The 27,070-nt window shown below is 39.5% G+C and overlaps 1 protein-coding gene across 3 annotated transcripts in view; it reads left to right on the top strand.

The window, feature by feature from the left end:
• The window catches only part of USP24 (ubiquitin specific peptidase 24), a 138,111-nt gene that overhangs the window by 72,176 nt on the left and 38,865 nt on the right, over positions 1-27,070 (top strand). For all 3 annotated transcript variants that reach the window (XM_020289190.2, XM_075998608.1, XM_075998616.1), the window contains exons 25-41: positions 1,800-1,866; positions 1,985-2,095; positions 2,758-2,856; positions 2,976-3,149; positions 6,418-6,503; positions 6,662-6,755; positions 8,049-8,204; positions 11,300-11,397; positions 14,145-14,240; positions 14,361-14,589; positions 15,314-15,473; positions 16,325-16,480; positions 18,578-18,648; positions 19,499-19,659; positions 22,970-23,031; positions 25,545-25,736; positions 26,661-26,778. In XM_020289190.2, coding sequence (XP_020144779.2) covers positions 1,800-1,866; positions 1,985-2,095; positions 2,758-2,856; positions 2,976-3,149; positions 6,418-6,503; positions 6,662-6,755; positions 8,049-8,204; positions 11,300-11,397; positions 14,145-14,240; positions 14,361-14,589; positions 15,314-15,473; positions 16,325-16,480; positions 18,578-18,648; positions 19,499-19,659; positions 22,970-23,031; positions 25,545-25,736; positions 26,661-26,778 — 2,130 coding nt within the window. The remainder of the gene's footprint in view (positions 1-1,799; positions 1,867-1,984; positions 2,096-2,757; positions 2,857-2,975; positions 3,150-6,417; positions 6,504-6,661; positions 6,756-8,048; positions 8,205-11,299; positions 11,398-14,144; positions 14,241-14,360; positions 14,590-15,313; positions 15,474-16,324; positions 16,481-18,577; positions 18,649-19,498; positions 19,660-22,969; positions 23,032-25,544; positions 25,737-26,660; positions 26,779-27,070) is intronic.

Below are 27,070 nucleotides of genomic sequence, written 5' to 3'. Positions count from 1 at the left end.
ACTCATGATAAGAACCACTAGCATGACTTGCACATGTTCACATTCTTGGAAGTATATCTCAAATAGACTTCCATTAAGAATGTATAGTAAGAGTCTCTAAATACATGTTTGTAAGATGTAGTACCTTTGTGTGACTCAGTTCCGTAGCGATCTACTTATCTGATGAATCAGAATAGAAGTGCATTTATGAGCTGTCGGATTGAGATTTCCAAATTGCTGCTACTTTAAATGAGTGTGTTTTTTGTTTCAGTTTTTTTTCTCTGTATTAAGTGCTTTTTATTCTGAATCATTTCATATTTGGCTGACTCCAGAGGGAAAAAATCACATAATTTTAAATATTCTTATTAAAAACTCTAAATAGAGTTAATAAGAAAGTATAATTTCAAAGTTGAATTTGAACCAGAACATGTTACTTATCTCATTTCACTAGTTTTGGAAGAACTCTTCAGTATTCATTATTGTTCCAACTTATGGGGGAAGGGGTTTTCTCTCATCAGTCCAGTGTTTCATAGTACTATCTGTAATTTAATTCATTATTGAGGCATAATTAAAACGGTTCACTCAACAATTCATTTACTTATTATAGCACTTATATATTTCCTAAAGATATTCCATCTGAATTTCAAGTTCTAGTTCTCATCCATAGCACTGGAAAAATTTAGATCTGTTAAATGTATTTAATAGAACTATTAAAATGTATTTAACCAGTTGTTTTTAAAATGAAATTTTCAGTAGTGAATCAGCATACCAGGCCAACTGCTATAAAATGGTAGTACCTCTTTTCAGTTTTAGAAATATACCTATTTGAAATAGTGAAACTATCTGGAATAACAAATGTTTAAATGGGACACCTGAATTTTTATTTCTTTTTTTTGAGACAGAGTCTCACTGTGTTGTGCAGGCTAGAGTGCCGTGGCATCAGCCTAGCTCACAGCAACCTCAAACTCCTGGGCTCCAGCAATCCTTCTGCCTCAGCCTCCCAGGTAGCTGGGACTACAGGCATGTGTCACCATGCCCGGCTAATTTTTTCTGTATATTTTTAGGTGGCCAATTAATTTCTTTCTATGTTTAGTAGAGACGGGGTCTCGCTCTTGCTCAGGCTGGTTTTGAACTCCTGACCTTGAGCGATCCACCCGCCTTCCAGAGTGCTAGGATTACAGGCGTGAGCCACCACGCCCCGCCTGAATTTTTATTTCTTAATGTTAATATTAATACATGTAGTATTCTCTTTAATAAACTATGGAGATCTGCTGTATAAGCTGCTGAATATTACAGTCCTACTATTTAATATTTCATATAGGATTCCATAAATCTACCAAAAGCCACCTCAGATCTCATTTTCAAACAGCAGCTTTTATTTGTGGTATACTTACTGGTTTGCATTTGTCTTCTGATTTTTAGGCAGTTCAGAACTTCATCAGATTTCTTGTGTTTGCAGAATTTTACGGCATGTTTTAGTTGCAAGATTATGAGAGTCAAACTCACTGATTGTTAATCCTTGGTAGATTGATGGACAGGTAGGCCTGGAGAGCCAGGTCTTCTGTTTATGGAATGACTGTTTAAAAACAGAAAAAGAAGAAAGAAAGAAAAGGAAAGGAATGTGGGTTGGGGCAGGCTTCTCCTCCCTATTCCTTCTGTGCACTATAGCTGTGAGCTGATTAAACCACCTCCCATTGAGTGAAAGGCAAGTTTAATCTTAGCAAGTGTCAGTCTTTTACCAAAGTGTGTGCTAACTATGATTGTGGTTTTTAGCAATTCATTTCAAATATATTCAGAAAACATTTTTTTTTAATCCATAGATCCACTAAACTTGTAATAATTGAGAGATTGCTGCTTCTGGCAGAACGCTATGTGATCACTATAGAGGTAAGCCTCTCTTCTTTTAAAGCAACTTCATTCATCATATTACTGGGCAAAATGTATATTTTTGATATGTTTATTAGTGGTGCTTTGCATCTGACTTGTTTCACTTATTTTTTCCAAGGATTTTTACTCTGTTCCACGAACTATTCTACCTCATGGTGCCTCATTTCATGGACATCTTTTAACTCTTAATGTTACTTATGAGTCTACCAAAGATACCTTCACTGTTGAGGTAGGTTTACAATTAAGCTGTGTAGCCACTGTCATGGTGTCTTGTTATTTTCATAAGAAGAGTCTTAATTGAAGTAGTTGCATAAATGATGATTCTAAAAGCTGTTTGGTAAACAAATTTAGAATAAAGACCTGCAATGAAAGGAAACTGTAGAGTATAAACAGGCATATAAATATGTATATAATGTCAGGTGATGATAAATGTTATAGAGAATAGATAAAAACCAAGCAGTGCTAGCCCATAGAAGGTGATGGCTATGCATGAAGTATTTTTTAGGTAAAGATGAACAGGAAAGGTCTCTGAGGCGGTGACATTTGAGCACAGACTTGAGTACAGTGGCAGAGTAAGTGATGTTTGCTTGGAAGAGCATCCAGGCAAGGGGAGCAGCAGATGCAGAGGCCAGCAAGATGGCTGGTGTGGGGAGAGCACAGTGAGGAGGAGGAAGAGTGGAAGACGCTGCTGTGGAAGAAGGACTTCAGATTTTATTCCATGCGTGATATGGGGAGGGAGACAGCGGAGGGGAACCTCACCAGGGCAGGATTCTTGCCTTTGGGCTGTCTGCTGTGTTCCCAGCTGCTGGAACAGTGCCCGGTACGTAGTAGATGCCCACTAACGGTAAGTAAATGAGCTCTCTCACAACAGCGTTCACTTCTGTTTCACAGGCTCACAGCAATGAAACCATAGGGAGTGTCCGATGGAAGATAGCCAAGCAGCTGTGCTGTCCTGTGGATAATATACAGATATTTACAAATGATAGCCTGGTAGGTCTGAATAAGCAGTTTTTATGAATCATAAACTGATAATGATTTGACTGTGTAGCCTGATATGAATAATTTCCTCTTCCTTTCCCTCTCAGTAATTAAGAAATCACTTTTTGCAGCTGACAGTGAATAAAGATCAAAAGCTACTCCACCAGCTGGGCTTTTCTGACGAGCAAGTGCTGACGGTGAAGACCTCTGGCAGTGGGACCCCGTCTGGGAGCTCCGCAGATTCCTCTACCAGCTCCAGCAGCAGCAGCAGTGGGGTTTTTAGTTCCTCGTATGTCATGGAGCAGGTACGAGGTGACAGACTTCACTTTAAAAACAAGAGTTTAACAATCGGTATCTTTTTGCCTTCAGCCCCTACAGATTTGGATGATTGTGTCCTTTTTTTCTCAGACAAGTACTGACTCTTGAGGACTGTATGACAGAGATGTTGGGTTTCAGTTAGGAAAAGAAGAATGTATAATTTATCAGTCTTCTAAGTCATAGAACTTCCTGAATCACGGAATCATTCTGCCCGGCCACTCAGTGTTGTCTCACACGTCTCTCTCCATGGATTCATTGATTTTTCTCTCTCTGCTGGGTCATCCCATTGGCATTCAAGCGTGTTGTGTTATTTCTGCCATCATAAAAGAAATTCTTTATCCCAGTTCCACTTTTTGTTTCAGCCCATTCCTTCCTTCTAAATCAGCAAAATTCCTTGAAAGAGTTGCCTAAGCCTGTTGCAACTTCTCTTGTGCTATCCTCTCTTGACCTCTCTCTTGAAAACTCAGACTCTATTCAAGTTAGTCTGCGCCTACACCTCTCAATCCTCATCTTCTTGACCTCTCAGTGCAGTTGACACATGTGATCTCCTGCCTTTATAAGACTTTCTTCACTTGGCTTTCAGGCCTCACCTGACTTTCCCCTGCCTGCCTCTCTGCCTGTTCCCTTCTAGTTTGCTTTGCCAGTTCCTCCTTTATCTCCCTGACCTCTCTCTGGAGCAGTCCCTGGCTCAGTTCTTGGACCCTCCTCAGTTCTTGGACCCTACCTCCATATCCTTAGCAATCTTGTCCAGTCTCAAAACTTTGCATATTATATGTGCATTGATAACTCCCCAATTTTTATCTTTAGTCTGAAGTTCAGATACATGGATCCATCTACTTACTCAACATCTCTTGTTAAATGTCCACTGGGCACCCAATCCTAATTTACCCAAAAGTGAGCTCCTGTTTTCCCTTATCCCAACACCTTACCCCACCCTGGACCTCTTCTTCCCACAGTCTTGCTCTGACTTCTAGATGCTTATGCAAAAGTCCTTGGGTCCCTTCTTTCACATCTATATCCGTCAGCAAACCCTTGACTCTACCTTTAATAAACATCTAGGATCCGGCTGCTTTTCTCTACCTCTTCAGCTTCCACACCGGTCTAGGCAGCCGTCGTCCCTCACCTGGAGTAGGTGGTGCCCAAGCTGGCCTCAGGGCTTCTGCTGTGACACCACTTCAGTCTCTCCCCTGCGGGCAGCCACTTCAGTCTCTCCCCTGCGGGCAGCCAGCAGCCCGTGTCTTCCTAATCATAAGTCAGACTGTGCTACTCCTTGGCTCAAATCCTCCAGTGGCTCCCGTTGCACCCAGGATAAGAGCCAGAGTCTACACTGGGACCCTCAGGGCTTACCCGATGTGCCCCTCTGGAACCTCTCTGAGGTCATCTCCTGTGGCCCGACCCTCCCTCACACCCCGCTTGTACAGCGTCCGTGCTGGTCCTCGGCCCGGCAGGGCCCGCGCACTGGCTCTTCCCTGGGCCTGGATGTCCTTTCCCGGCGTGCAGCTGGCCCACCCTAGACCAGATGTCTAGATTTTCAACCCTTTCCTACCCCTGCACTACTTCTCATTTCCCTTCCCTGCTTTATTTTTTTTAACATAATATATATTTTATTTATCTTGTTAATCCGTCTCCCCCAACAGAATGTAAGCTCCATGAGAGCAGATTTTTGTCTGTTTTATTCACTGCTGCATCCCTAAACCTAAAGTGGTACCTAGAATGCAATAGGTACTTAGTATTTGAGTAACTTCATGAATCGGTGAGTTTATTTTGTACCTTTTCTCTGTCAAGACTGAGCCTGACTCCAGGGGCACAGAGCGAAATAAGACTGCCGTGCTCTTTAGGCTTTTACAGGCCACAAAGCAAGCTAATGTGAAGTAAAGGCATTTAAAAGATGAGCAGAGGGTTTTTTCATGATTATTACATATAGTCCTTTAATTTAATTCCAAACTTAAGGTCTTTGTGTGACTGTATCTTTTTCACTTACAGAGCATAGACTTGCTATAGATATAAAAGAGCTGTTCAGGTTTAGTACAGGTTGAGTATCCCTTAGGATTTTGGCATATTTACATATATAATAATGAGACATTTGGGAGATGGGACCCAAGTCCAAACACTGAATTCATTTATGCTTTATATACATCTGTACTCATAGCCTGAAAATAATTTTATACAGCATTTTTTAGCAATTTTGTGCATGAAACAGTTTTTGACTTCATTTTGACTCATGTCAGGTGTGGAATTTTCCACTTGGGGTGTCATGTTGGCACTCAAAAAGTTTGGGATTTTTGAGCATTTTGGATTTCAGATTTTTAAGTTAGGGATGCTCAACATATAATAATAGTATTGTGGGATTTTTTTAACAGTAACTATATTTCATAAGTAACAAGGATTTGAGAAAGAAATTCCACTCAGTGGTATTATGACAATTAATTAACAACAAAAATTAAGTACATAGCATTTTCAAGTTTAACATGTTTAAACTATCTCATATTTATCCTACATTTATTAAAAATCTTCCCACATAGGCCAGGCTTAAAACTATAATCCCAGCACTGTGGAAGGCTGAGGCAGGAGGATCACTTGAGCTCAGGAGTTAGAGACCAGCCTGAGCAAGAGAGAGACCCTGTCTCTCTTTTAAAAATAATATATAAATATAATAATAAATTTTTTAAAAAATCTTCCCCCATATAAATACATTGTATTATGGTGTTTGGTTTCGTATCCCTTATAACCAGAAGTAAGTACTTTAATCACATCTGAATCTCTTCTATTCAATTACATCCATTTTGTCTTTTCTGAACTTTAGAAAAAAACAGGTAACTTCTGGTTCTTAACTTAAATTACATACATCTGTGTGTTGTGTGTGACTGTGCATACATAAATATACTACTTTACCTTTGCTTTCACCTCACTGTTTGCTCCAGATGAGCTATGATCAGCCCCCATTGCTGCCCGTTCTTCATTTTGTTCCTCACACGCGCCCTTTGTTTGACCTCTCTGCCACTGCCAGCTTGGCGCCCTAGCCCTTTCACCAGCAGGAGGCCGGGAGGAGGGAGACCAGGCCACACAGGCTGGAAGGCAGTGAGCCCTCACTCTCATACGCTCCCTCGGGGCCACGTCAGGCCAGATGAGCACTGTGGCCCCTCGAGCTTCATAGTGGGCAGCCTTTCAGAACTAGTATTTTATTGATTGTAAGTTTGGTTAGAAAAGAAGATTCTTTTTGTAAAGTCGCATTTGTGTTTCGCTTCACCCCCTCAGGAGAAGTCCCTCCCCGGCGTTGTGATGGCTCTGGTGTGCAACGTGTTTGACATGCTTTACCAGCTTGCCAATCTGGAGGAGCCGAGGTAAACATAAACACTCTGAGGCTTGAAAGAAAATTAAGGTTTGGGGACCTAAGTAACTTTTCTCTTGAAATATATTTTACTTTATACATTATACTAAATGACTTTGTTATTAAACTGTGGCTTATGTGAAAAAAAAAATTGTATTTGAAAAATTTCAGGATAACTCTCAGAGTACGAAAGCTTCTGCTCTTGATACCCACGGATCCGGCCATTCAGGAAGCCCTGGATCAACTAGATTCTTTAGGAAGGAAGGTATGAGTATCATTGATATTTATTTAACTAGCATGGGAATTTTATGTCATAATTCAGTGACAGTGCAACCTGGAAATCACATTAAGGCATTGTGATGTATCTTTTCCATAGCCTATTTTCTTCTTTTGAAAAATACCTTTGCCATACATAAGTGGAGATCAGAACTTCATGTTGGCTTTTATAGTATCTATATAGAGTCAATAATGACATCAGATGTTAGAACTGGAAAAGCCTCTACTACCTCCCCTCCCACTCCCCCATGTTACATACATGTGAGGAAGCCGAGGCCTGAAGAGACAAAGTTACTTGTTGAGAATCAGACTCCAGTTCTGCTTCAGTTGAGATGTTTTTCTTCAGTCATGATGCTTCCCTGAATCCGATTGTTGCATATGTCTGAGCTGCTTGTATAAATGGATTATCATTTAATTTTTTTCACAAATGATTTTCAAAGTTCATTTTATTTAATTTTTAGAAGGTGCTCCTTAAGAGATTTCTATATAGTGAAATTGTGTTTTATCTATAGTACTGTTTAATGATGTTCTCAGAATAAATTCATTTAGAAAAAGTTCTTAGAATTAAGTTTTGTATTTCATATTTTAGTGGTTGAAATTTAGATCAGCTCAGTCATATCATTTACGGCTTATATATTAATTTGAGGAAGAAGAGAACTAATGTAATTATAAAACATTATCATTAATAATAGCTTTTAAAAAATTCTCAAGATTACCATTTCAGCAATCTTACAATTTCCTTATCAGTAGTTAGAAGTACAAATTTTAAACACAGAAGCAAATTAAAATGACCTAGCTAGGATTGCTTAGAACTGCAGTCCCCAGTCCCTGGGCTGTGGACCGGTACCGGTCCGTAGCCTATTAGGAACCAGGCTGCACGGCAGGAGGTGAGCTGCAGGCCAGGGTGTGCAGCTTCATCTGTATTTACAGGCTCTCCCTGAGCTCAGCCTTCCCCCGACCCCCTACCCCCCATTCGTGGAAAACTTGTCTTCCATGAAACCAGTCCCTGGTGACAAAAAAGGTTGGGGACTGCTGGCTTAGAATACTTCTCAAAAGCATTCATGTAGTATTTGAATATCATTTAACATTTAAAATTTATATGATGAAGTTTGATGTTATGTTAATTATCACAGAGTGATGCACTTTTATGAAGTTAATTTGTAGAAAATTTCATTTCTTTAGTATTGAAGAGGAAAAGAATATTAGAATATGTGCTGAGATCTGTTTCTCTATAATTTGTGCTCGAAGATATGTATTTCTTTTTTCATTCTTTTAAACTTAGAAAACATTGCTGTCTGAATCAAGCTCTCAGTCTTCAAAATCTCCGTCTCTGTCTTCAAAGCAACAGCACCAGCCGAGCGCCAGTTCAATTTTAGAAAGTCTGTTTCGATCTTTTGCTCCGGGAATGTCCACCTTCAGAGTGCTTTACAACTTAGAAGTAAGAAACCTAATTTCTTTCATTTCATTTTGACAGTTCCATTTTGGTTTATAGATTCGTGCTTTTCGATGCCAGAAACAAGTAAACAGGGTTCTGTTATTATGGAAAGATCTGTTAGAAGGTTGGTTTTTAAAAAATAGAATATAATTTGAAACTTTTTGCCTTTGAAAACGTTTGATTTTTTTTCAATTTATCCCTATATATGTTGTTACACTTGCAAAATAACATCTAATAAATAGTTAGGAAACACGATGTATTAAAATGTGTCCTTACCATCCTTTAGAAGTTTTGCAAATCTATAAAAATGAATTATTAATCCTCAGCATTCTTGATTGCAACTATTGTAATTTATTGGTGTTAATGAAGCCTTATGAGGAGTTTATCGGGGGGCACATTAATATTATTATTTCAAGGTTAAAAAAATGGTATTGGAAGAACTAAAGCTAAAGGTTACTATTGTCTTAATCCATTTAGGCTGCTATAATAAATTATCATAGAAAGCATTTATTTCTCAGAGTTCTGGTAGCAGGGGACTCTAAGATCAAGACGCCAGCAGATTCGTATCTGGTGTTGGCTGGCTTCCTGGTGCATGGATGGCGATCTTCTCATTGTGTCCTCACTTTGAAAATATGAATTTCGGCGGGACACAAACATTCAGTCAATTCTAACGACCTCCCCCTAAATAGCTTTAAACTAATAGATTGAGTTCAAAAGACACTAAATTGTTTACTATCTGTAAGTCATTGTGGTACTTAAGGGATCAGATCTGAAAAGACAAGATACTTACTCCAAGATGTTACGAATGAGACATAGGAGATGCTGGATGTACTACAAAGCATAAACAAACCACTGTTAGAAAGTTACCGAGGAAACGGTTCTACTTTTGGAAACTGATAGGTCAGGTCCCTGTGCCACATCAAGTCTAGAGAAAATACAGCGCTGAGTGATTTTGCTTTGTCCTGGGAAGGTATATCCAGGCAGTTTTTCATGAAAGAATCAATATCAATGCCTAACCACCCTAATTATTGTGTCATGTTTCTTGAGTACACAAAGGTCATAATTGTTAAGAAAGTACTTGCATTTTTTCCCAAGTTTTATTTCATCTGACAATCTAATTTGGAGTATATAATTATATTCACTCATTTTCATACTCTACTTGTTCCTTGTGTGTTCAAGATACGATAACATTTTATATTTGCTTTAATGTAATCAATCATTCTTGTGAAGGGAAGTGTTGGCTTCAAAGGAAAATATATTTAGCCAATATTTTTTAAATAAATCATGTTATTATTCATGGATATTTGAAAATATGTATAATACTCCAAAACAGAAAATTGCCTAGAAATTTTTGGCCAATTTAAGCTTATAAAATTTGCATCTTGAATTTGCTGCCAGATTTGTCATTTGCTTTTGAATGATTATCTCAAGAAACTTAAGGTGTAATTTTTAACACCCATGTTCGAGAGCACCTAGAAAAACAGAATGGTCCAACAGTTTGTCTAGCTTGTCATCAACTACCTAAATTACATTATCTTAAAGCCGAAGCACTATGGTGGTGAAATATATCCAGCATAATTTTAGGACTTCTGAGTAACCGTGGATTCCTTTGATAGGTTGTGTTTTAGATACACAAAATATTTGAAAAACCTAACCCTCCCCAAAGCACCTATTTTTGCTGTCACCTGAAAGGTTAATTTCTTTGCATTTTGCTCATTAACTTATGTTCGCCCACTAGGAAACTTCAAAGTGGGTATTCCAAATACCCATTTCTCAGAAGAAACCTGGCGCCTTCACTAGATTGTGCATAGAGAATGGGAGTGTGTGCCTGTGGGTGGAGAGCTGAGCACGCTGAGAAGGCGTGGAAGGGCAGGGCCCCCATCCCGTGTGGTGCTCAGCACCCAGGGCTGCCGAGCCCGTGTCCACAAGAGCAACCGAGGAAGAAAGCAGCTTTAACAAAAATCCCACATTAACTGTCTAAACCCATAAAACTCAAAGGTTCATGGAAGCAGATTTTAGAATGGATGAGTATCTTGAGCTACCTCTAGTTTAAAACTAAGGCAATTTTTAAAATTTTTAAGTTTTAAAATTTTTAAGTCATAACTAAATAAGCAATTGTTTACTAAATACTTGTTTTATGCCAGTGCTTGCTCTTAAGTACCTTAAGCTTATATTATTTTACTTAATCCAGTGGACTCTCTGGTAAAGGTAATTACAAGCCTCATTTAGCTGAGAAAACTGAGGCAAAGGGAAAATTAGGGCCAGATGTGGTGGCTCATGCCTGTATTCCCAGCACTTTGGGAGGCCATGGTGAGGGAATCTCTTGAGGCCAGGAGTTCTAGACCAGCCTGGGCAACAGAGCAAGACCCTGTCTCTACAAAAAAAAAAAACAAAAAAAAACGGAGGTGGGGAGTGGTGGCAGGAATTACATGCCTAAAGAGTCTCAGCTATTAGGTGGTAAAACTAAAGTATGAACTACATTCATACTCTTATACTGTAGTATGTTTATGTGAAATTCTGTCCAACCAAAATATTCACTTAAACTCTTCTTTAGGTAGGTACTGCAGTATCATAGAAGGGGCATGGGTATTCGAGTGAGACACATCTGGATTTGAATTCTAACCATGTGACCGTGAGTGGAGGTCACTTAATCTCCCGGGTATCAGTCCCCTCACCTATAGAGTAAAATATATATGCCATACTTTGTAGATGCTCAATAAATAGGAGTAGAGTCATTATTGGGGAACTCTTCCAAGATTTTTAATATATGGGCAATTTCATAAAACTTAGGTTTATATACTTTTAAAAGAATATACCTAGCATATTTATCTAAGCCTGCTGGCCTGAGACTTTCACGTTTGCCAGTTTCATGAAAAGAACACACCAGCTTTCTTTAGAACAGAAAGATTTTTCTTCCTAAGTAAATAGAAAATGTGATTATTTTAATTGTGAAACATCAGTCTTCATATACTTGTGGAAGGAGGAACAGCGTACGATTAAGGAGATTCTAACTCAATTTGTCTGAATGTTTTATTTAGTAAAGGAGTAATTTCTGCTGAAGATGTTGGGATGATTAGTTGTGCTTATCTGTTTCCTAGGTTCTAAGCTCCAAACTCATGCCCACAGCCGACGATGACATGGCCAGAAGCTGTGCCAAGTCCTTCTGTGAGAACTTCCTCAAAGCAGGAGGTTTGAGGTTAGCGTTTCAGTATAATGTTACGTGAGTTGAAGAAAATGAAGATCGTTAGTTAATTTCTCATTCAAAGCCTTGCTTGTTCCTACATGGTATTGAAACGTTATGAGAGTTATGATAAGAAGAAATGATGTTTCAGGCCTTTAGAATATTTTAATTCATTTTGTAACTTTTGATTATCTGAAAAACTTGCAGAAGTGCATCTCTTTTCCATGTGGTACTGGGGGAAATTCTCAAAAAGAGTAGAGGTGAGGTGAGTCCTGCATCAGTTAGAAATAAGGTAAATTTGATTCCCTGTAAATCCATGTTGCATAAGGCATTAGTGCTGGGGGTGCACAGGTGAGTTAAATATTATCCCTGCCCTTGATAGGCTGTGGTTTAACCAAGAATAACAAACGGCCAGTAACCATACTGTAAATATTAAAACCAGCATATAAAAAGTGCGTGGGAAGGGTGAGAAAGTAGTGGTAAGCTGGTTAAATTTGTTTGGGGTCATAGGTTAGGAAGTACTTCCCAGAAAATGACCTTTGAGCTGGGACTTGAGAAACGAGTAGAAATCCCCTAGTTCTATAAGGAGGGAAAGGACACTGTGAGCCAAGGTGGAGGCAGGGGTGAGTGAAAGCACGAACGTTTCTTGGGAACTACCATGGCCTGGGGAGGCTAGCGCAAAGGATGAAAGAGACAAATATGGAAAGTAAGGTCACATTGAGGAATTGGAACATTATCTTGCAGTCCACGGAAAAACAGGCAGTTTCTAAGCTAAGACTTACCTAGAACAATTGCACTGGCAGCAGAGGAGAAGGTGAACCTGAGTGGGGGAGACGGGAGGGAGGGAGCAGTGCTAAGAGCTGCAGCAGTGGCCCACAGAAGGGGTGGTGTGTCTGTGGCAGAATGGCATTTATAAGGCAGAATAGGCAAGTCTTCATGACGAGTCAGATAGACGGTAGGGACGTTTATAAAATGGCCTGTGGTTCCTAGCTTGGGAGAGGGGCTAAGTGGTGAGAGGTCAGTCAGTATGGGAAGTAAACGCGGCAGGAGGAGGCAGAGGAAGGTGAGTCCCGTGAAGGGGGTGGTTTGGATGTGGTGCTCATGGGCAGGGCGGAGAATGGCTTAGAGATTTGGGAGTGTGAAGTAACGCCATCGGGTGGCACCCGGCTGTCATAGAGTCGAGTGCCGAGTGTCAGGTGGGAAGGCAGGATCAGTACATACAGGTCTCTGCTTTCAGAAGAGTGAGGAAAAAACAGGGACAGGAGGTGGAGGGGAGAATAACTGTGAGGGGAAAGTTGCTTTTCTGTTTTGACTTTAGCTTGTAGAAGACTTGGTTCTCTTTATGGGATGATGGGAAGGGGCCACTGAAGGAGAAAAGAATAAAGATAAAAGAAAAAAGGGATAATTGATGAGGCTAATAAGTTGTACTGTGGCTGAGAGGAGGTGTGCTGTGGACGGAAGGATGCCACTTCCCCCGGGCAAGGAGGGAGTGGGGGCCGACGGGAAGCCGGAAGCAGTTCCTGTGGGCTGGCCGGGAGAGGAGAGATACCGGGGACGGAATGAGGGCGGAAAGGACTCCCACACAGCGTGGAAGGCCTGGCACACGTGCAGTTTTTGTCTCTGCTCAGCACTGTCGAGGTGTTCCTCTCAAAACTCCTTTCAGATCACTCAGCCGTTTACAGGGCTGTGATAATAAAGGCATTTTACTTTTGGTTTAGTTGCTCATGTCAGTTAATTCACGTACCGGTCATTGCTGTAAGCACTGGGAACAGAGCAGTGAATAGATTAGACCAAAGTCTACGTCCCCATGAAGGTTCCAGTCTAGAGCGGGAGACAAACAGCAGATAAGTGGAAGTGTATGTCAGATGGTGATGGGAGCTGTCAGAAAAATAAAAGGGGAAAGTGGGGATGGAGAGGGCAGTGATTTTCAGCAGGGCGATGGGGAAAGCTGCTCTGGTGGGGTGACATTTAGCAAAGACCTGAGGGAGGTGAGGGGGCGAGACCTGGGGGAAGCTTTCCAGAGGAACTGCCGGCAGAGACCCCAGGGGCCACCTGCGTGGTGCCTGCGGAGACCCCAGGAGGCCGGTGTGTTTGGGGCAGAGAAAGCAAGGCAGAGGTGGGGTCAGGTAGGACCTCAGAGGCTGCATGAAGACTGCCATTTTCTGTGTAGGGAGTAGGAAGCCACTGAAGGAGTTTGTGCAGAGGAGTGCCGTGATCTGACCTGTGTCTTTAGAGGATCACTCCGGTTGATCTTCTGAGAATAGATTTGAGGGGTAGAAGGTCAAAAGTAGAAGCGGGGAGAACAGGAAAGTTTTGTAGTAATACAGGGTGTCATGGATGTGAAAAACAGGCTTGATTGACTGCATCAGTTCTGGGTGTATTTTTGAATTGCCAGTTCTACTAGTTGGTACCAAGGTTGCAGTTGTTCCGTGAACTCAAGCCAGAATTGGTGAGAAGGGGAACTATCTGAACTCTGTCTTGGGTTCTAAGACAGAAGTCTCATGGCTAAGCCGGTAGTCTCATCCAAATGGACCTAGAGAGTGACAGGTATCATAGGAAATGATTGTGATAGAAATATGCGTGGTCCGTTTATGTGTAAGAATCTTGTAGAAACTCTATGTAATTGATAACATTTATCAATTACATTTATCAATTAATCAATAACATTTATCAATTACATCACTGTACTTACCGAAAACTTCCTATGAAAGAAATAAAAAAGTCTTTAATATCCTGTCTTTTTTCTTTTCTTTTCTTTGAAGTTTGGTTGTGAATGTCATGCAGAGGGATTCCATCCCATCAGAAGTAGACTATGAAACAAGGCAGGGTGTTTATTCTATCTGCCTACAACTTGCAAGGTATGTAAATATATTGCCTTCGTATTATAAGGCGATACTTGACTTTGTTTTTGTCCCAAAATCATATCATTTTAAATAGTACGAAATGATTTTGAACAAGTCTATCTTTTTGTTTTCCAGATTTTTACTTGTTGGACAAACAATGCCCACGTTATTAGATGAAGACCTTGCCAAAGATGGAATTGAAGCACTTTCTTCTCGCCCGTTCCGAAATGTTAGCCGGCAGACAAGCAGACAGATGTCCTTGTGTGGTACCCCAGAAAAGTCATCGTACCGACAGTTGTCAGTATCTGACAGGTCTTCTATTAGGGTTGAGGAAATCATCCCTGCTGCTCGAGTTGCAATACAAGTAAGTGATTTGTGCATTCAAGAATTATTAAGTACTTCTTACTTAAGTACCTCTCTTGAGTAGGGGGGCCATGTGGGTATAAAAATGATTAAGACATGAACATTGCCTTCAAGAAATTTATGGTAACTAAGAAAGAGACCACTACTGCAGAAATGACTATAATTCTAGGTAGAAAGTATCAAGTACTGTAAAACCACAAAGGCAAAACCTTTTGTGGGCCTTCAAAGTAAATAGAATAATTTCCTTCACCTATAGCTATCATAGATGATTTTATGTTGGAGGTGGCATTTGAGCTAGGCCTTGAAGAATACATAGGGATTAGATATATAGAGGTAAGTACTTAGAAAGTGGGAGAGAGGAAATTTGTTAAAGCGAAAAGGAGAGCATGTGCAAAGCTAGAGACAAAACCAGAGCTTATATGGGAGGTCACGAGGTAGTTCATGTAGACCAAAATATAGTATATGGGAAAGGGGGAAGGTAAAAACAAAACTGGCAAAGGGTAGTTTGAAGCCACAGCATAGAGATCAGAGTCTGTGTTTTACAGATAAAAGATAGATATTGAAAGTCTTTGAACAGTCTGATAACATGGAAAAGGCTGTCCTTCTGAATGGTCTTGGAGGGAAAGGGGGCTGACAAAGTTGGGATCAGTAAGAAGCTTACAGAGGTCAGTGGCATGGGTTTAAGTACTACCTTTTCTCATCACAATGTTTCCATACTTCTTTAGACAATGGAAGTAAGTGATTTCACTTCTACTGTGGCTTGTTTCATGAGATTGTCATGGGCTGCAGCTGCAGGACGGCTTGACCTCGTTGGGAGTAGCCAGCCAATTAAAGAAAGTAATTCCCTGTTTCCTGCTGGAATTCGAAACAGACTCAGCAGTTCAGGTACTGATTAAAAAGGGACTGTAATTAGAACATTGGGCAAGAAATAACTGTAAGAATTATCTTCGTGTAGGTTTATCAGAGTCACAAAGGGAGAGAGCCTTTTCTTATGCTTTTGAGCATGAATAAAAATACTTTGAGCTAAACACTTAATATTTGTGCACATTACTGTATGTATGCCATACTTCATTTAAAAAAGAAAAGCATTTGCAAGCACATAGAGTAAATGAGGAAACCTAATCAAGTAATTTTTAGCTTAGCTGAGTGTAAGAGTGTCATGAAGCTGATAATTGTGGCTATAATATAATCTCATCCAGAATACTGACCTGGAAAACAGTTTTTTTCTTGGTTTGGCAAGTTATTTTCAATTAGGCCTTTTTTATATACTGTATTTCTCAGCTTTGTCTGGTTTTCCTGCTCAGTAAGTGTGTTTATAAATATCTCAATAATAAAGTTTTTTAAAAATCATGACATACAGTAATGTGCAGGCAGTAAAGTGTATGGGATTTTTAGGATTTTTGTATGCATATAACCCATCTAGATCAAGTTACAAGATATGGAATATTTCTAATATCCCAGGAAGGCTTCCTGATGCCACTATGCACTATTCTTATTCCTATCACTTGAAATTAGTTTTGCCTTGTGAACACATTTTGAGTGCCTACAAATATGTTCTAGGGACAAAACAGGGCATTTCAAATACAGTGATTAAATTTCTTTTGTTTCTTAGAGTGGAGTGTTTTACTGAAATATGTAATGTCATGTGAGGATTCTGGGACATATATTAAAAGGATATTAAAATAGAGCACAGTTCCTGTAGGATGCACGGTAAAGTTCTGCTTGCCTGTTTTCAGGAAGCAATTGCAGCTCTGGAAGTGAAGGAGAGCCAGTAGCCCTGCATGCAGGAATCTGTGTTCGACAACAGTCTGTGTCCACCAAAGACTCACTGATTGCTGGAGAGGCTTTGTCTCTTCTTGTTACGTGCCTGCAGCTTCGGAGCCAGCAACTAGGTATGCAGGAGGCTTGTTTGTGATTTATCTCTTTAGGGAAAGACCAGGTTTCTGTTAGGAATTATTTATGTTTCTTCTCGATAAGGTCCTATTTATAGAAATGAAAAGGGGAAAAGTTGCCATGTGGAGTAGGTAAGAATAATGCTGGAATAGTTCATTCTGAAGAAGTGTTCATTGAGCACCTTTGGTATACAAGGTTCCTTAGTAGTTGTTGCCAGGGCAGTATGTCTGCACTCCAGGAGTTTTCTATCTAGTTGGGGAAATAACCTAAGTTATAGTGAATTATCTGTCAATTCCTGATAAAGACTCCAATCTTAAAAATGGTGAAACTTGGCCAGCCACAGTGGCTCGCCCCTATAATCTTAGCACTTTGGGAGGCCAAGATGGGAGGATCACTTGAGCCCAGGGGTCTGAGGTTTCAGTGAGCTATGATGACACCACTGCATTCCAGCCTGGGTGGCAGAACAAGCCCCTGTCATTGAAAAAAAAAAAAAGAAAAAAAATTGTGAAACTTAAGATTTGCCCTTTTGTGTTTATTGCTGGCTTTGGTGATCTCGTCTTATTTTTCATCTTTATATTGACAACACCTAAATTTGGGTCTTGGCCTGACATCTCCACTTGGATATCAGATAGACACCCCCAACTTCACATACCCAGACTAAATAAACTCCTAATCTTGCCCATGTCACCCAAGAGTTTTCTCAACTTATTTCAAGGCAGTTTCATTCTTCCATTTGCTGTGGCCAGAAACCTTAGGTTCATCCTTGGTATCTTTTTTTACACCGTACTTCTAATCTGTCAGCACATCCTTATTAAAACTCTGTCTAGATTGCACCCTTTAGTGTCCTCCTCACTGTTAGTACCCTCTGAGGGCCTTGATTTCCACCTGGGTTGCAACAGTAGCGCGCCCTGACCAATCTCCCCGCTCCCACATTTGCAGTCTATTCTCCACACAGTGACCAGAGGGCACTTGCTAAATTGTAAGTCAGATAGTGTCACTCCTCTCTCAGAACCTTCCAGGGGTTTCTCAGTTCACCCAGAGGTAAAAGCTACATCTTCTTTAAGCCCTCAAGGCTGACACACTCCACCCTGTGACACTCCTGTGCCTTCACCTTGCCCTGCACTCCCCCCCACTCACTGTGCTTCAGCTGCCTGGCCTCCTTGCTAATCCCCCAACACTAAGACACATTCCTGCCCCAGGGCCTTTGCACTGGCTGTTCCCTCTTTCTGGTACATTCTTTCCCCATCTCTCCACATGGATCTCTCTTACTCATCTCCTACAAGTCTCTGCTCAAATGTCATCTTCTTAGTGAGATGTTCCCTGACCACCTTTTTAAAAAAAATTACAACCCTCCCCTTGCCCCAGCACTACCCAAACCTCTAACCTTATTGTTTTCTATATCATTTACCACTTTATAACATACAATATAATCCACTTATTTATAATTTGTATTGTCATCATCCCCTCCCCAACTAGATTGTAAGCTCCATGAGGACAGAAACTGTTGTCCATTGTTCTCTGCTAAATCTTTAGCACTCAAACACTGTCTAATATGTAGTAGGCCCTCAACAAATAAATATTCAGAAATGAAGTCTTAGCAATTCCACTTGTAAAAAGTGTACCAACACATAGGAGCCCTACTCTTAGCTATTGACTTAGTTTGATTTTACTAGAATTGTTTATTTTAGAGCTATTTTCAAATCAAGATGAAAAAAAATTATAGCTTCCTTCCAAGCTTTTATCTATTATTGTTTACAAGTTTATCTTAGGGTACATTTTATAGTTTGTAAGTACTGATAGTTCATCAAGGCAAGACATAGTTATTCTGTAACTGGTATTGCAAGGCATTGTGCTGAATTAAGAGGTACAGAAATGATTGAGACACGGTTCCTTCTCTTGAGCACCTTAAAATTTCAGGGGGTGAATGGCAGAAATAGAAGCAGTTATAGAAGATCCTGAATTCTGATTCCATGTAGGAGGGATGAATTTCTGCTTAAGTTGAGTTTAAGAAATTAATCAAAATTTTCAAAATCTCAAAAATGCATTGCCTAACTTAGTTCTCCCCCCCCCCCAATTCTCTTTATTCTTATTATTAGCATCTTTCTATAACTTGCCCTGTGTTGCTGATTTTATCATTGATATTCTGCTTGGATCACCAAGTGCTGAGGTAAGGATTTCTTGCATTTCTTACAAGAACTCCTTTGGTCCTGTTGTGTCCTGGCTTCTCTTGGATACCTGTGACATTGTGGGGAGTAAGGGAGTGGCTCTTAGTCCTCCCGGGAATTTGTGCAAAGGGGCTGCAGACCATGAAAGAAAAGTGACCATTTGGACTATACTGCCTTCCCTTCCAGTACCTCCTCCATATTCCACCAAAAATTATGAGACCAGTGTTACAATTAATTTCTATTTGTTTATAACAAACAAAGTTATAGCCCATGTTTGGCATAAATAGTTTGCAAGGGCAGCTGGCATTAAGCATCAACATGTTAGATTCAGGAAAGACCCACTTCAAGCCATGAACTTTCAATAGATTTTATAATTCTGACTTCCTTACATGACCTTGAGGAAACACTTTCTTATTTTCATTTACGTTACGTTATAAACGTATTGATTAGAGTAGAATAGTAGGATAATTTGGAAAATGAGTTCCCAGATCACACTTGTTTTTAATTAGCCCTAGTTTTATTCAGTGGAAACTTTACCATTACAAATTGAAACACTCATACTTTATAGTATCTCTCAGTAACTTGAGTGAATAAATAATGTAGCCTTTAGAAGAAAATCACTTTTTAAGCTGTCTCTAAATCTGTGGTCCCCAACCCCCAGGCAGCAGACTGGTACCAGTCTGTGGCCTGTTAGGGACCAGGCTGCAGAGCTCTGTCCCTACCCTGCCCCCCACCCCATCCTTGGAAAAATTGTCTTCCATGAAACCGGTCCCTGGTACCAAAAAAGGTTGGGGACTGCTGCTATAAATGTTGGTTGTTATATGGCCTTTGCCACTAATCATGTGATTTCAGATTCGCCGGGTTGCCTGTGATCAACTGTATACTCTTAGCCAGACGGACACTTCAGCACATCCAGATGTTCAGAAGCCAAATCAGTTTCTTCTAGGCGTAATTCTCACGGCTCAGCTGCCTCTCTGGTCCCCAACTAGTATTATGAGAGGAGTCAATCAGAGGTACGTAATAAAAATGAGGACACTCAGGTTATACAGAGAGAAAGGATAAATGATAATTTGCATACTGCTCCCCTAAAGTCCACGGTACATTATTGAGATGATAAAAGAATTTCTCCTTTCTTCTTCTAACATTTGGACCCTGAAAGAGGGCGTTTGTGTTTTTCTCTCCATTCAGGGCAGGAGAGTTTCTTGCCCTGAAACACACCCAAGATTTCTTCTCCATTGTCCCCAACTCCTGCCCCACCCCATCCAGTTCACCTACCCCAGACACAAAGAGGGCTCACCTGGTTGGTGAGAGCCCAGAATTATTTGAGCCAGGTCACACTGATCCTATCTTCTTATGCATCACTTTCTCAGCCCAGGTATTTCATAGTTCCATGTCTAGAGGTAGCTGGGGTAGCCTCCTAGCTTGCTTTCTGTTTCCTGCTCTAAATCTTTTAGTCTTTCACCACTGAACATGTTAGCTGAGGGTTTTTCATATATGGCTTTTATTATGTTGAAGTAGTTTCCTTCTGTTCCTAGTTTGTTAAGTGTTTTTATCATGAAAAGGTGTTAAATATCATCAAATGCCTTTTCTCATTTTTTTTTCCTTCTTTATGTTACTGTGGTATTACATTGAATTTCATATCTTGGACCATATTTGCATTCCAGGAGTCAATCTCACTCATTCATGGTGTATAATCCTGTAAATGTACTGCTAAATTTAGTTTGTGCTAGTGTTTTGTTGAGGATGTTTGCATCAGCATGTATATATAGTTTTCTTGTGATATCTTTGGCTTTGGTAATAGGGTAATGCTGCCCTTATAGAATGAGTTAGAAAGTGTTACCTACCTCCTCTTCAATATTTTTGAAGAGTTTGAGAAGTACTGGTGTTAATTCTTCTTTAAATGTTGGGTTGAATTCACCAGTGAAGCCACCTGATCCAGGGCTTTTCTTTGTTGGGAAGTTTTTGATTACTGGTCTGTTCTGATTTCTATTGTATAGATTATTCTTTCCTATTTCTTCCTGGTTCCATCTTGGCAGGTTTTGTGTTTCTAGGAATTTGTCCATTATATCTAGATTATCCAATTTGTTGGCATACAGTTGCTTATGGCACTCTTTCAATGTCCTTTTTATTTCTGTAAAACTGGTAGTACTGTTCCCACTTTCATTTCTGAAGTTAGGAAAGAAATGAGTGTAGTCTTACCCCTTTTTTCTTAGTCTAGCTAAAGGTTTGTCAGTTTTGTTGATCAAAGAACCAAACTTTGGTTTTGTTGATTGTTTTGTTTTCATTGATTTTTTTTTTGGATTGCATTCTCTATTTTACTTATTTTCATTCTCATTTTTATTATTTACTTCCTTCTGATAGCTTTGAGTTTAGTTTATTCTTTTTCTAGTTTCTTAAGGTGTAATGATAGGTTGTTGATTAGATATTTTTTTGTTTTTTAATATAAGCATTTATAGCTATAAATTTCCCTCTCATAGCACAGCTTTCGATATATCCTGTAACTTTTGGTATGTTGTGTTTTCATTTTCATTTGTCTCAACATATGTTGTAATTTCTTCTTTGATCCATCCTTGACTTTTTAAAATATATTTGTTTTCTAGATATAAGAGTATAATCCATGGAATTTTCTTTAATTGAGTTATCATTTTATCTGTTGTTTACAAGTCTTCATTATAAGATTAAATGTGTGTATCAGTGTTTGTTATATTCTCATGCACTTTCTAATATATGGAGATTCCTGGCCCACGTATTTAAGACTCTACATAAGTAATATTTTAAAGCATTTAACCTTCTGTTTTAACATTCCAAATGCCTAAATAAGGAAGAAGTCAAGATTTTGGTTTCTGAGGCAAGATCGTTGTGGGTGACTGACTTACAAATATTAAAAATTTAGTCAAAACTTACAGTTATGTTGTAGTTTACCGTCAAGATATAACCTGAATTAGACATTAGCTCTGTATTCCTGGTAATGAAAAATAATTCTTTAATGGTATAAATCCAAATTTTAGAGAATGGTTTTTCCTTAGTAAATATCTGAATTAAAAGCTACAGAAATATCTTTTTCTGCCCTCTTACATTTTTTACTTTAGAATTCCAAAATTTTCCTAAATAGATGATCCTTGTATTTGAAAGAGCAATGAGTATTTAGTTGAAATGTTTAAGCCATTGTTTAAGAAGTTATTAATAAAATTGTTGTGCGTGTCATTGTAAGAGTCAGTTTAATATAAATAAATTTTAAGAGTTTGATTTTGTATTAAGTTTCTCTAAACTTTGAGAAAGAAGCAGAAAGTATTAGATGATGTTTTTGACATATTCTCAAAGAATCTCTTTTAAAAGTATGCACATAGGACTGAATCCTTAATTATGTGTTTGCATAATTTTGAAAATTACATCTCACATCATTTTTTAAAGCCCAAGTTGGGTACATATTTCCCCTTAATAGTAATGATGATGATAACAGCAATTACATGGGCTAACTATGTGCCACATAACATGCTAAAGTCTTTACATGTATCTATATTTTAATCCTCAGGATAGTAAGAGTTTGGCGGTTTTCTTAGGTTTATTTTTGAAAGCCATAATTCTTGGTTCATTATATAGTCTCATCATTAGTCCATACTTGAGCCTTTTATATAAGTTTGTATATATGCATGCATTTCTATTTTTAATACTATAATAAGAATTTTAGAGATTAGAAAACTGAGAGAAGTGAAATAAGTTGTCTATGGGGTACCCAACTATATGTAGTAGAGCGAGGATTAAAACCAATGTCTGTCTGATTCCAAAACCTGTGCTGTTAACTACTGTAATTGCAGATAAAGCTTCCTTGGTCATCCTACATAAAATAATTTCCCTGTCTCTTTCTCTTCTTAAGTTCCTTTATTTTTTTCTTAGTGCTTATCACCACTTGACATATGTATATACTTTTTATTTGTCATCTGTCTCCTTTGTTCTTTTGTTCACTGTTCCACAAAAACAGTTCCAGGCATTTGGTAGGTGCTTAGTAGGTATTGGTTGATATTTAAATGAATGAATGTAATAAGTGTACTATGTATGCAATCAGTGCATGTATTATTTAAAATGTGATAGATATAGTAAGTTGCCTTCTCTTTACACTATTATTCCTGTACTCTATCTGCATTAGTAAAATCATTAATGTGTTTTTTACAAAAATACAGAATTTGAATTAATAGAAAAATTGTTATTTTATGCTAAGGAAAATTATCTTGCTTAATTTTTTTTATGAATTTGTTCTTACAGGGAAAATGTTTTTTATTTTCAAATCAGACTCTTTTTAATAACTGAAACCTTTCTGTTTTTCAGACTATTATCTCAGTGTATGGAGTATTTTGATTTGAGGTGCCAATTATTAGATGATCTAACAAGTAAGTAAATGTTTAATTTTGATTTGTGGGGAGAAGGGGATGGGAAGGAGTAGAAGAGAAAGCCAAATGGATGTTTCTCAATAAATCAGATATAAATGAAATCGTAATTAGTTTGAAGTTGAATTTTGTTTACTTAAAAATAGCATGTAAATCCATGTACCAATGAGCTCTTCTTCTATTATATACCCAATTGTTAATGTGTTCAGAAGATTTGTTCATTTTAAAAATTGTCAAAGACTTGTATTCAATTATACGAACGCAGAGCTGTTGTAAAGGGTCTTCTCTAGTGCAGTCTATTCTGACGATTTTTAAAGGTTGATCATTGAAGGAAAGAGGGACTTTCTTTTGAGGCATGTTGACAGTGATAAAAGTCATAAAAGTGACTTTTATCACTGTCATAAAAGTTGACAGTGATAAAAGTGATAAAATTACTGTGTGTCAGGCAATTGAAGTATCATTGTGTTAAAAGTTCTCTTGTTAGCGTGCTGAGATTTTAATCTTTGTACTTACCCTTAAATAATGCAAATGTATATTGGAATGCTCTGTAAATTTTCAAATCAATAGTTTGTTATTCATAGTTTATTTCCTGCACTTTATACAAAGAATTTGCTTCAGCTTATAGGAAATTAATAAAATAAAAATCAGGATCAACAAAAATATATATATATTTTTTGAGACAGAGTCTCACTTTGTTGCCCAGGCTAGAGTGAGTGCCATGGTGTCAGCCTGGCTCACAGCAACCTCAAACTTCTGGGCTCAAGCAATCCTCCTGCCTCAGCCTCCCGAGTAGCTAGGACTACAGGCATGCGCCACCATGCCCGGCTAATTTTTTCTATATGTATTAGTTGGCCAATTAATTTATTTGTATTTATAGTAGAGACGGGGTCTCACTCTTGATCAGGCTGGTTTCGAACTCCTGACCTGGAGCAGTCCGCCCGCCACGGCCTCCCATAGTGCTAGGATTACAGGCGTGAGCCACGGCACCTGGCCTCAACAAAAATATTAACTGGGAAAGAATGTCATGGCCAGGAGGAAAAAATCATACCTTGCATATATACGGGCTATAAGGCCCCACACAGTCAGACTTTGGTTGTGAGGTTCCTAGAGGTCAAAGGTAAAAAGGAAACAGCATATTGAGTTGTTCTCAATACCCAGTAAGAAGAAACAGAATAGTTTCTCAAAAGAAGCAAGTCTTTTTCCTGGTACTTAAGTCTAAAAGAAATATTATATAAAGGCTTTCATGTAATGAACACACAAAGATACAGTGACTAATCATCCTCAGCAACATCTGTATGGCAGCAAAAATGCCTTCTTTGGTTCCAGAAGTGTCTCTCAAAAACTGAGAACGCAGTGCTCTGAGCGAGGCAGTGAGATTGGCTTTGTGGAGACTGAGGCATTTAATGCTGTAGTCTGAGTGTGCGTCGTGAGTCAGAGCCATCTGTTGGGTCTGGAGAGTGAATGGACTCATGTGCACCTAGCAGTCTAGCCTAACACCGCGTTCCAGCCAGGCTCCAGTGAAAGCCGGCCAGCGGCCGTCAGGCTCCGCCTCTGCCGCGCTGGTTGAGGACTGGGATCATGAGTTGGCTACACATGTGCAACCTTACAGATGCATGAACACATTACTGATGTGTGTTGTGAGTGGTGCATGAGGGATCCGGGGTCGCATTAGGCTCTTGGGGGCTGAGGAGGAATTAATTCTCAGGTAATATGTCTTGAAACAATGATTGCCAATTTTAGAGGATCTTCCATAAGCCAGTGTGTATTATATTAGGCACTTCATACACAGCTCCCTGCAGTGTAGGTGTTGCCTCATTGCATGAACAAGGAAACAGGGGCACACCTTGAGTAAGTGGTGGAGACAGGGTTCCTTTCTGGTGCCAGTCCAGCCCTGTCCAGCCCTGAAGTGTCTTTCACCGTGCAGGTACCCTGCTTGCCTCTCACCTCAGTGCGGTGGAAGAGGAGCATGATCACTCTTGCTCTCTTCCCCGGTCACAATTTCCAGTGTGGAATTGCGCTTTAAATCCTTGTGTGAAGGGGAAAGTGAGATGCTTAATACAGAAGAACAGAGTAGTTCCCAGGAGTTTTGCTCCTTGTCTAGAAACCTGGATTCCGGCTGCTGTCACCTCTTTCTCCTTTGCAGAACTCAGCCCTGCCTTGGTTGGGGTAACTGCAGGAGCAGTGGTTCTCCTCGTATCCTTGTACCCCTTCCTGCTCGGGGAGAGTTTGTTTCTGGGACAGCGGCTAACATCCACCAAACCAGGAGCTTCCCCAGAGCAAGGATGTCCCCTTCATCTTACATCCTCAGCATATAGCACAGTGACCTGCACCCAGGAGGCAACCAGTCGGTGTGCAGTTACGAATGAGGGAGCTGTCCTGGTCCCTGTGCACTGCAGCCGTAGCCTGCTGTTTATTAATGACAGTCTTTTCGAGATGTGTGACGTGAAGGATTGGGACTTTGGCTCCATGGAGTGAAATCCTTTCTTTGTAATGGATTTTTTTTTTTTCTTTCTTAGCTTCAGAAATGGAGCAGTTAAGAATCAGCCCAGCTACCATGCTTGAAGATGAGATTACTTGGCTGGATAACTTTGAACCCAATCGCACAGCTGAATGTGAGACCAGTGAAGCGGACAACATCTTATTGGCAGGGCACTTACGCCTCATTAAGACCCTCCTCTCACTCTGTGGGGCAGAAAAGGAAATGCTTGGTAATTATTGCTTCATTTTATCATGTGGCAGAAGACCTCAGTTCCTGCCATAGCATTGTGTGTAATTGGGAAAATAAGATAGGTGCTAAGTGTTCGTGGAAAATTGACCCTTCAAGTAGCAGGAAATTGTCTGGCATTTCAGTGGCTAACAAACTTAAGGTATATCTTACCTATGTTGTTAAACCGTACAGTGTTCCAAATGGTTGGATCACATAACTTAGTAATATCAAGTAAACATTATAATTAAAAGTAGGCTTTTCTTTTTAGCTGTTGCATACTTTATTATATATAATTTGTTGTATATCTTCTATAAAAGGTGATTCTCATCTGGGGAGGCAGCCCCTAACCACCACCCCCTGGTGGTGGGGTACATATAAGATTCTTCTAGAGTACACATATAATTTGTAAAAGCATATTCAAATTAACTATCACTTTTATAACACAAACTAAGCTCTATAAAATCTTCTTGGCTACTGAGGATACATAGAAAAGAGTGATTCTTAACCAGGGAGAGAAAGGCATATCATTTTTACCTAAAGAAGGCAGTATTTTAAAGGTTTCAAAAACCCTTGTGTGAACACCCCTATGCCCAGAATAAGAATTAATTATTCATTCAAACTATTCTGCCTTGTGGTGTTCTTGGTACTCGTGTATCTAAGCGGAAACTTGATGCCTTTCACCATAGTGTAGGCTCATAAAGGAAGGGCACCCTCACTTGTCTGTGTTTGTGTCCTGTCCCACTCATCCCTACCCCTCCACCCACAGAGCTTTGCCATGTAAGCACTCAAAAAATAAGCATTAAACTGAATGCCCTGCGTTGGGTGGCCTCGGGTGCCTCTGCTGCTGTGGCAGGGAAGTGCATGATAGGGTCTTTGAGTTAAAATATGTGTTCATCTTCAATATGAATATTATGCTCTATTCCAGGTTCATCACTCATTAAACCATTGTTAGATGACTTCCTTTTCCGAGCTTCTAGAATTATTTTAAATAGTCATTCTCCAGCTGGCAGTGCCGCCATCAGTCAACAGGACTTTCATCCAAAGTATGGAAAATGCACGTTGTGTTCAGTTTTGGTAAAAATTCTAATTCGAAACTTTAGTCTAAAAAGATTTTCTTAACTTGGAGTTTGTCTTCCATGTGTGAGTCTTTGTATCTGTAAGATATTTTCCACTACATAAAGAAACATGTGTAAAGGGGCTTAACGTCATGCCTGCCTAACACATAGTAAGCCCAGAGCAAGGATGCTGGTACCATCGTTATCAGAGTGGAAGAAGAATTGATGATGTGGCTTACTTGTTTAGTAACAAATGGAGGTTGTAAGAATTATATACAAG

The sequence above is a fragment of the Microcebus murinus genome, chromosome 2, assembly GCF_040939455.1.
Source record: "Microcebus murinus isolate Inina chromosome 2, M.murinus_Inina_mat1.0, whole genome shotgun sequence".
In the NCBI taxonomy this organism is placed as follows: Eukaryota; Metazoa; Chordata; class Mammalia; order Primates; family Cheirogaleidae; genus Microcebus; species Microcebus murinus.
This window is presented reverse-complemented; position numbering and strand designations above follow the sequence as displayed.